Source organism: Malurus melanocephalus, unplaced genomic scaffold (genome assembly GCF_030028575.1).
Source record: "Malurus melanocephalus ecotype Western Australia unplaced genomic scaffold, MMel_1.1 scaffold_83, whole genome shotgun sequence".
NCBI classification, from domain to species: domain Eukaryota; kingdom Metazoa; phylum Chordata; class Aves; order Passeriformes; family Maluridae; genus Malurus; species Malurus melanocephalus.
In genome coordinates this window covers 1,615,984-1,626,513 of record NW_026623315.1, presented here as the reverse complement: position 1 = coordinate 1,626,513, position 10,530 = coordinate 1,615,984, and the positions used below count along the sequence as shown (strand labels likewise).

At 46.0% G+C, this 10,530-nt stretch overlaps 1 protein-coding gene across 1 annotated transcript in view; it reads left to right on the top strand.

The window, feature by feature from the left end:
• Nucleotides 1-223: 223 nt before the first annotated feature.
• The window catches only part of TBX20 (T-box transcription factor 20), a 39,458-nt gene continuing 29,151 nt past the window's right edge, over nt 224-10,530 (top strand). Inside the window, exons 1-4 of the mRNA XM_057367724.1 lie at nt 224-449; nt 2,592-2,826; nt 4,094-4,258; nt 9,417-9,525. Coding sequence (XP_057223707.1) covers nt 323-449; nt 2,592-2,826; nt 4,094-4,258; nt 9,417-9,525 — 636 coding nt within the window. The 5' untranslated portion in view covers nt 224-322. The remainder of the gene's footprint in view (nt 450-2,591; nt 2,827-4,093; nt 4,259-9,416; nt 9,526-10,530) is intronic.

The following is a 10,530-nucleotide window of genomic DNA, read 5'->3' as shown; positions in this document are numbered from 1 at the left end:
CTGCTCCTGCCCCTGCTCCTGCTGCTGCTGCTGCTGCTGCTGCTGCTGCTGCTGCTGCTGTTGTTGTTGCTGCCCGCCTCCGCCCCCTCCCCCGCGGCCGGGCCGGGCCGGGCCGGGGCCCTTGACGTGTCCCGGCGCCGATTGGCCGCCGGCCGATAGGATCTCCGCGGCCCCGCGTTAAGGCGGGGGAGCGCGCGGCGCCGGGAGCAGAGCGCTCCCGGTATCCCGGCTCCGCCATCCTCGGCCGGTCCTCCCGCCCGCCCCGTCCGGGCAGCGCCGCACCGCACCGCACCGAGCCGCGCCGCTTCCCCGCGCCGTGGCCATGGAGTACACGCCGCCCCCCAAGCCGCAGCTCTCCTCCCGGGCCAACGCCTTCTCCATCGCCGCCCTCATGTCGAGCGGCAGCTCCAAGGACAAGGAGTCTCCCGAGAGCACCATCAAGCCTCTGGGTGAGTGGGAACGGGGGTGACCGCCGGTGTCCGTGGGGTGCGGAGCTCCCGTCCGTCCGTCCGTCCGTCCGTCCCTAGCGGCCCTGGCTCACCCATCTCAGAGCTCCGGCAGTCGGGCCGGGCAGCGGCGCGTCCGCCTGCCCGAAGGTTTCCCCTGCGGAGGGGAAAGTCGCATCACCTTAGCTGGTTGAGGGTCCTCATCACCCACAGTCGTTTTCAGGCAAGGCTGTTTAAAGCCTCTTATTTATCCAGCTTCGCCATTCGTAGAATAATCCACTCTGAGGTAGTTCCATTTCTCTAGGCTGATATGAAATTAATCTCTTAAGTATTTATTGTAAATCCTCCCTGGTTCTGAAGTAAAATAAGAGACTCTCCGCTATCGTGCCTATGCTTCAAAGGGATAGTAAAATCTTTGCGTAGACCTGAAATACCCCTCACTCCACAGCTCCTCGAAGTAGGCTCATATAGGCTGTTTTGCTCTACACAGACCAGGAGTTTTTTTGTAAGTGCTTGCGATTTTCGGGTAAGGGATTTCACTTCTATTCGGTTGCCTCGATTCAGAATCTTGAAAGCTTTTAAAAARCATTAACATCTTCCCCTCCTCTCCTCCCTCCAAGTTTCTGCGGTTTGTCAATCCTTGTGTGTATCCAGGAGTTCGCAGAAAACTACAAAATATGTGTTAAGCTTTCAGGGCGCCTATGAACAGGATTACACTCAATCTTAAAAGAATTTAGAAAAGGCAGCTCCCTCAGCGCCTGCTCCATCTAATCAACTCTCTCAAAAGATTTCACATAGTCCAGGGATTCACTGTGAACTTTATTTTTCAGTCTGGGCGCTAACGTAGGCCGGAAATGTTGTAGMATTCCCGTTCGGCATATTTACATGGGTTTGTGCTAAAGTTAGTTTTAGTGGGGTTGGTTTGGTTCTGGTTTGGTTTCTTTTTTCCTTTTTCCGGAAAACGCTTATTTAATTTAACTTTTAAAAAAATTTTAACCCCTTCCCATATGTCGTTCGACTAAAAATCCAAGGGAAACGACTGCTTGTAACTCGGCTTTTATTAACTGGCGCTTGGGGCAAAACCTTTCCCTGGAGGAGCAGGGCGCGTTCGTGCACCTCCCGTTCTTTGGCGCCGGACAGCGGATCCGTCGCCCCATCCCGGTGCCGCATCGCGGGGCCGGGGCAGAGCCTTCCCAACCCCGCTCCCTCCCGTCCTCGCCTTCGGCGGAAACTCCCAGCGGAGCTGCTGAAGGGCCCGAAACCTCCCGGGGCTTGCGGAGCGGGCGGCAGAGCCGGCGGGAGCCCGGGGCGGCAGGCGGGCGGCGGCGGCAGCAGCCACTGCACCCGCGTAGGTTGCGCGGCCGCACGCAGCTCTCCTGGAGCCTGTTTTTCCAAAGGAGCGTGTTCATTGTCAGCAAACCGGTTGGGAGAAAAMCATCTTTCCGTGAGGGTGAGCCCGTGCCCGCTGTTCAATTGGTATTTGGGGTTCGCTTCCCCGCGGAGGAAGCGCGGAGCCTTCGCGGCCGCGCTCGGGCTCCTTGTGCTTGCGCTGTCTGCCAGCGGCGCAATCCAGGAGCAGCCTCCCGTTCTTCCCCAGCGTGGCCCTGGCCTTCAGCAGCACCTCGGCGCCCAACACTCCCGTTTTAATGAGAATTAGTGACCTTTCCGTGGAACCCCTCGGTTAGCGGGGGGAGGCATYGCGCAGGTCTGGCTCTGCCCCGCCGCACCCCGCGGAGCGGGTCACAGCCGAGGCCGGGGCCGTACTGCTCCCGCCGCCCCCCGGGAGTTTCTCCCGGTGCGTCCCTGGGGAGTGGCGCCGCTCCGGGCTCTTGCCGGAGCTCATCTCCGAAAGTCACCACTGCTGCTCTCAAATGATGAGCGGACACCTAAAGAATCCGCCGGGTCTGCGGGCGTGCTGCGGATGAGCGGGGGCAGTCGAGCGATAAATGCCTTTTTTACATACATACATATATATATATATATATATTTATGTATTTATATATATATATATGTATATTTTAAGTAGCTTGTCTCGGTGGTCGCGTTATCCTGACTGAATCCTCTCTCTCTCTCTCTCTCTCTCTTTCTCTTTCTTTTTCTCTCTTCCTCTCTCTCTCTCTCTCTCTTTTCCCTCAAACCCCACAGAACAATTCGTTGAGAAATCCTCTTGCGCCCAGCCTTTGAGCGATTTATCCAGCCTGGATCCTCACGGGGATTTTAGCAGCAGCCCTTCTTCCCTGTGCACCGAGCCCCTCATCCCCACCACCCCCATCATCCCCAGCGAGGAGATGGCCAAAATCTCCTGCAGCCTGGAAACCAAAGAGCTCTGGGACAAGTTTCACGARCTGGGTACCGAGATGATCATCACGAAATCCGGGAGGTAAGGCTGGGCAGCCCCGATGTTTCCCTCTGGGCATCTTGCGAAAAGTGGCTTTGTATAGTGGGGAAAAGAGACAAAGTTACCGAAACCCCGCAGTTTTTAGTGTCGGAACGGCTGGGCTAAGGGGGGAAGGAGGAGGATGAAGCCGCATATTTGCCGCAGCCCCTCGGCGGGCCCAGCCCGGCGGTGCGGTGCGCGGTGCGGTGCGCGGAGGGGCAGAGGGAGAGGCGGCCCGGGGCGGCAGCGGGGCCGGCTGAAATCCATTCTGGGTGTCCTGAAGCAGGGTAGGAGTGTTGTTTCCCTAATAATCAGCTCTGTGACWAAAATCCCGCAGTGATTTTGAGGGGCCGGGTTGATACAGACCGAGAAAAGAGGGGTAGGAAACGCGGGGTCGTSGGGGAGTGATTCAGTCAGAGCTTGGTTTGGTTTGTTCTTTCCTCTCTGTTGCAAAAATGCGCAAAAGATTTCCGGGCTTTCTTGTCACCTCAAACCATGCCGTTTCTTCAGTAAAGCTTTTGGATTTTGGGTCAGTCAGACGAAGTCCGGAGCAGCCAAATGCCTTTTCGGGTTTTTTAATCCCCAAAGTTATTTTTCATTAATGTAGTTCCTGAAGTTTTTTTTGTTTTTCCCCTCTAACTGGTGAACTCTATTGGCATATGCTTTTTTAAAAAAGCACATATCGACACGCAATTTAAAGTTAAAATTTTTAAACTGTTAAAAATAATTTAACTTTATTTTTGGTCTACAGCATAACTTTACATTTTAAAAGTGAATTTTGTCAAAAGTTTGTTGCAGAAAAGAAAGAATTTAGTTTTGAGAATTACACTCAAAAGCATCGAGAGTCTTAAAAAAACACTCATCTAAAATATGGGAGAATAATAACCGAAATAATTTCTGGATTATTTCCCTTACAGTAGTATGGATCCCGTAAAAAATTAAATAACTAAAAGAAAATCCACGTCTCTAAAGATTTATGTACCTTAGCTACAAATATTTTCTGAAACCGTTGCGTACTTTTAACTCCATTTTCACTTCTACAATATTTTTCTTTTTGCTTCTCATATATTGTTTTGATTTCAAGCTGCTTTTTGTCTCCKTATTAGAGAGATATAGGATTTAACTTCCATCATGTGGAAGCAAAATCAATAAACGCTTTCAGGTTTTTCAGGGGGTTTAAGTATAATTCTTACTTTTAGCAGCTGTTCAGAAGCTCTCTTATTTCTGTTCTCTGTCCAAATATTTATTTTCTGATTTGCCTTTATTTCAGGAGAATGTTTCCTACGATCAGGGTTTCCTTCTCGGGAGTGGATCCCGAGGCCAAGTATATTGTGTTAATGGATATAGTTCCCGTGGACAATAAAAGATATAGATATGCCTACCACAGGTCTTCCTGGTTAGTCGCTGGAAAAGCTGACCCTCCTCTCCCTGCAAGGTTTGTACATTTTATTGCCTGTCTTTTATTTCTCTTTACTTTTTTTTTCTTYAAGAAATACCTTGTATTGATCTTTCCATTCTGTTTGCAAACAGTGCTCTGAGWTTTTGAGTCCACGCTCAACAAAGTTGGTTACAAAACTCTGATAAATTTTTGTRTTGCAGAATCTGGCCTCAAATCTCTGCTTGAGGTTTGATGTACACTAAATATTCGAAGAATTGGAGTGCAGAATTTGGTTAGGGGTAATTTTATATATATTGTTTGTTCAAAAAAAATTTTAGTGAAGTTTATTGTGAGTCAGATAAGAAAGTTTTAAAAAAAAATTATTTGTCTCTGGGATTTGTCCTCCCCCCAATATTTGACCTCATAATTTAAAGCAATCCAGGCACCACCAGCCAAACCAAAGCAGAAATAAATTACAGTTCAGTGCTGTTTATACTTGAAATTATATTATTTCTGTAACATATCCAGCATTTGCTAACCAATTTTTTTTTTCTTGATTTTGAAGCATCTCTTAGACAGCAGGCAAAGTACAGATCAGTTCTACGGCAAAGTTACCTTTTTTTCGTTAAGAAATCATGATATATTCTGAGACATCAGGGAAAAAATCCTCCATAAAACACATCCTTTAAAATAAACTCCCTTTTCTATATGGAAACAAACACTGCAAAGATTTCTGAAGTCGTTTCATTAATGCAATTAATGACTGATTCCTTTAAGCAACTGAGGCTGCAGCGCTGGGCTGTACAGTGGGAGGGCACTTCAGAGGWGACCCACACTTCATCATATTCAGCCCAGCACTTCTGTACCTACTTCAGTCCCCAAGTCCAGTAAGACTGCAGCACATGTCGAAAGGCTTTGCTGAGTCAGAGCCGGAGATAGGGAAATAAYGCGGATGCCTCTCTGCCTTCAAAGAGACTTTCTGCGGAGGGCTCCGCGCAGGAACACGGATCTGCTCCAGGTGGCTTAGCCTGGGGTTAMGAACTCACTTATTACAGAGGCAGAAATTATAAGTGAAACACAAGGAATGGAAACAATTTTTTTTTGGGGGGGTGTGAGTATAGGCACCAWATACTGCATGATTTCCTTATATAAATAGTTGAACTGAAATCTTGGTGACTGGTGATCTCTGGAAGGCTGTTCAGGGAAGTAAACAAACAAAAAGCGCAAGCAGAGAAGCTGTGATTAAAGACAGCAACCTAGGAGTTATGTCTGCTTTGTTTTCATGGCCAAAAACTCCTTCTTGCAATGTGGTTAACGTCTGAGGGCTTCTTTTGACGTATTGTAATGGGCACTGATCAAAACCCAAAGAAAAAAACACAGATCCTGCTCCAAAGGAGTCGGCATCAAAAGAAGGAATAACAGAAGGACAAAAATAGTTTTAAGGCAGGGTTTTTCCCTTCTTATTTTTCTATTCACGCCCCTTTTGGCATACCTTTAAATAGATTTCTAATTCACACTTTCCCTGGCATAGACTCACTCAACGAGGAAATCCTAGAACATGACACAAGGATCTTTGGAATAATTAGCGACTGCCCTACTGAGTATTAGATAAAACCTTCTTGAAGTTAAATAGTAATTACTATTGTACTGTGTTAATATTTTGGGATCCTCAACAGATCAGTGCCCACGTGCAATTGCGTATTGAGGCATCCCCGTTCAGGATGCTTTGCCCCCATATGCAAATGCACACCTTTCCTGCTCCATTTTCAGGATGGTTATCTAAACAGACTATTGGTCAGGGCACAGGCATAGAGGGCTTTTTCTTTGTGTGGTTGGTACCTACATATACATTTATGCACTTTGTCTTCCTTATATTTCTGCTTTCTTCTTGGTGAGAAAAAGGATGTCAGGAGGTCCAGCGTGCCAATGTTTGCATTCACCAGCACAACTTCTACAGTGTTAATGCATCTTTTGAGGTGGGAGGCCTCAGTCTTGTTTGAACACATTAAAAGTACTTCTCTTCCCATCTTGAAACAAGTTTGGTCCTGCTCCAGTAACAGTAGCCTTTAATGAAGTTATAATTTCTTGTCCTCCAAACATAGGGTTTTAGCTCTCCCTGCTTGAGGAACAGCAGTGAGAGGCGTTTGTGTGGGCAGTGTCTGGGCACTGGTAAAAAAGGTACATACCCCCACACACATCACTGCTTGCATCTGCACAGGCACAGTGACATCAGGGGAATTATTCGGGAGTTTCATTGTGCCTGGGTGTAAGACTTTGCAGGATTGAACCAGTTCGATGGTTTGCTCTTTCCATTATTAAAAAACAACTTTCAACACTAAGACAGTTTTGTAGGGGTTTTTGGCTTTTTTCAAATTAATAAGTATTCTGTGATTCTGTTTGAAAGATTAGCCCTTCAGGGAACTTTCTATTAAAACCAGTTTTATCCTTGTCTTCCTGCTGTCAGTGTTGAAGACAAGTTTATGTTGCAATGAATAAGTTTATGTTGCAATGAACACTTAAATAAAAATACTTCTCAGAGAGTCTTTCGTAAATCTTCTTAAGTGCTATCTGGGGATAGAGTTCCTATGTGATATTTTGTGTTTGTCTTCCACATTGTTAAGACTGTGTGAAACATCAGTTCAGTAAGTTTCAGCATGTACCCTTATTTGATCTTATTTTTGCCACTTTTCTTTCACTCAAAAGTTTATTGTTTTTTTTTTTTTGAACTGTACTTGTCTACAATAATGAAGTTACAGTGTTTACAGATTTACAGAGAGCTCTAGGCAGGAAACCTTTATAAGGTATTATATTTCACAAATTATTTGAGCCATTATGGTAAATAAAAGTAGCATGCATGGGGCTTGTGTGACCAGACYATCTGTTAAACTAAATTGAGGGAGTGTAGTGTCACATTCCAAAATACGCAAGAAAGAAGTACCCAAACCTTGCATGTATCATAAAACATTATATACCGTGGAGCAAATTCACACCCAAATATGGCTCCTAAATCCTTTGTGAATCAAAGTGAGCAGCTCCTCACCCCTGGCTGGCCTTAGGCAGCCGATCCCGTGCAAACTCCTGGGAGAGCCTCGCGTGCTGCCCTGGAATGTGCGCATTTATCTCGCTGACCCGGCTGCTCGTGCGCTCTCGTGGTCTTGCCAAMAACTCCTGCTTCAGAAATACTGTGCCAAGTGTTTAGCCCTCTTCCCTGAGGTGTGCAAGCTCGGGCTGCKGGACAAGTGTGGGAAACAGGTGTAGCTCACCAGGTGGACTCCACGTTTCAGTGGGATCGATGGAGTGTGGCAAATGCATAAAGAAAAGTGAGGTCAATTTTGCATTTCAGTAACTGATACTCTGGTGCCCATCCTTGACAGACTTTTCTGCTTACAGGCACTTGGTGGCTCTAAAGCAGTGCCAAGCRTTAACCATCGGTGGTGTAAAACAATTGTGCTCAGCTTTTCAACACAGGGAGGTCTTTACTCATTCCCCAGCACATATTTGAAATACTTTGGCTTTTCGGACCCAATTAGCCAAACCTTGCTGTGTCTGACACTCTGTGATCATAGTAAACATTATTAGCTATCCAGACATTCAAAATTAGGAGTCAGGCTCCAAAAAAATTAACACAAGGCTGGCTGAAAAGTTGCAGGACATGTTTGGGAGTCTTTTTGTTTTGTCTTCTCGAATCCAAAGCTCTAAATATTGAGATTTTCAGGTTTTTTTAGAATAAGGAAAAATTAGTTTTCATGAGAGCAAAGATTCTTTTGACATAACATGATTCCAGGTCTTTGGTTTTCGAATACATCATCATTTTTTATGAGCTTTGCAGAGATGATAGCAGTAAGGACGCCTGCATGCTAGGAATATTTTATTGTGACAGGAATCCTGGCTCAGCATCCCTCCATGGACACAGCTAGAGCAGCCAAGCTATGCTTTGGATCAATGTAAGGAAAACATCCTGCTCATTTGAAGCGAGCTGTGCTGGTAAAACTTTAGTTTCACTGTGTCCTGGGGTTTCTGCTGGCAAAAACAAAACAGAGGATCAAATCTCCTTCCTCTTTGAGCAACAGGGCTGTGCTCCCCAGCGTCTTTAGTATGGGCATTCCTTGATTAGGGATCAGCGTGGTCTATTGGAGAGTTACGCCCCACCGTTTAGTGGTTTTTCCATTCTAAAAGCGTAGCTCAACAACAAGGACAAATGTTTATCTTCCTAACCTGGCAGCTCAGCGCTGCCCCACCCACCTAATGGAAGAAACTCATTTGTGTGGCCAAAGACATCACCCAAAATGAGAGCAAGGCCCTCAGTGAGTGATAACCAATGCCCACAGCAGCAGAACAGGGCTGGTTTGCACTAGTTGAAGGTCTAGCCCAGCTCTTCATTTGCCATCACAAAAGAACGGTGGARTTAATAATTTTTAGCAGTACATTATTCCTATAAAACCATTGCTCTTAAATAGCATGGCGCTTGTAATTAGTGCAGTCATAATGTATATATCATTGTATCTACATGTCTTCTTGCTTCCTTTTCTTCTGCTTAATTTCCCAAGTGTAGGATTGTTAATAGCAGAGCTGCAACTAATTTTTCATGTCAGACCACTGTGCTGGACCGCAGCCTTCAACCTCTTATAAACAGACGTCACCACAGCAAATGTGTGATCGAGTGCAGGTTAAAATCATTATCACGGCTTAATGTTACATATAAAGAAAAATGCATTTTTATCTGCATTCCCCCATTATCTCTGTAATGACACCATGTTTTTTCTCTTGGAGCTGTAGTCATTGTTATTTTAAGTGCTTGTTAGTACAGCTGTGGGGAAAGACATGATCAATTTTTCATTTGGGAAAAGACACAGCAGTGAATGTTAGTTAATGTCTCCATTTTAGATAACGGGATAAAACAATATGGTTAWGGAGCAGTCTAGCACTCAGGCACAGGATTCTCAATTATGTTCCAGTGAATTAAATAAGTCATCTGCTTTACTGTCCTTCATTAATAGCTTTATTTTAGGAATTCTTTAATATGGAGGAGATGGTGTCATATTCTAGCAGCAGGTTTTTATTACCCGAAGCTCTCAGCAAGTCCGTGTCTGTGTAACCACTGCATATCCCAAAAGCAAAATGATATGTGATTTTGATTTCATATGGAGGTGGTGCCCACACACAAGCCCAGAGGAGAGATTTTTCAATGAGCAGACCTTTTCTCTGTGTTTTTTAGGTTGTATGTCCATCCTGACTCCCCATTCACAGGCGAGCAACTGCTGAAACAGATGGTGTCCTTTGAAAAAGTCAAACTCACCAACAATGAACTGGATCAGCATGGCCATGTGAGTAACCCTGTGGGTGGGAAAGGGAAAAGAAATCACCAGGGAGCTGCTTGCTTGTGCCACAGGGCAAAATGGGAGAGAGACTGCTGTGGGGAAAGGCTGCCATGGCCCCCACATTACACCTCTCTTAGCCAGCCCTTCATTCCGCAGTGCTGCAAGATGTGTGAAGCTTGAACGTGTTTGGTTTAACATGTTTAAGGGTTCTCTTGGGTTCCTCTGTTGCTGAGGAATTGGCAACTTTAAAAGTCAGGATTTTAAAAAATATTTCATATGGTAGAGCCTGGAACAATAGTTTAAACCAYGCTCCTACTTCCATTAGAGGCAAACGATCCATTAGGGACAAATTCAGGGTGGAGCTGAGCATCAGAACAAGGGATAGAAGGAAGGCAGCTGAGCCTTTTGTTGCGCTTCTGCTTGCGTTTTGTGTGACTTGGCAGCGCGCTCCGCCACGTGCAGTGGCCAGCAAACCCACGTGCTTTTCCATGTGTGCTTGGAAACTCCCTGCAGGTCACTTCAGGCAACCTGTTAGGGTTGGCTYCACCAAGGAGAGCTCTTTTACTTCCAGACTCATAAGAATCAGAAGAAAACTGACCTGACGCCAAAGCAACGTCTATAGAATTATAAAAAATAAGCGTGCCTCGATTGCCTTTGAAATACTTGTAGGCTTAACTGCAAGTCAAGGTGCCACAGGGTGGACTTGGGCCTCTGAAGGAGACAGGTCCCAGCTCTGACTGGTGACAGTTTGTTGTCACAGGTCTTGAGGCTGGAAGATGGTAAATAGGATTCAGAGCTGCTTGCCGTGGGTTCCTGCTATGCTCCATCAGTTGGGACAACTCCTTTAGTTTTCTGAATGCCTAGTGGTAGGTGATATTGTCTGTCCTCTCCTCTCCCCAAAAGTACCTGTAAAGTGCAGGAACGAGWAGGCATGCCTCCAAATTGCAAAGAAAGAGCTAAAATTGTTGCCTCTAGGCTTGGTGGTTCTCTCAGGGAAGGCAGAAGGAGCAA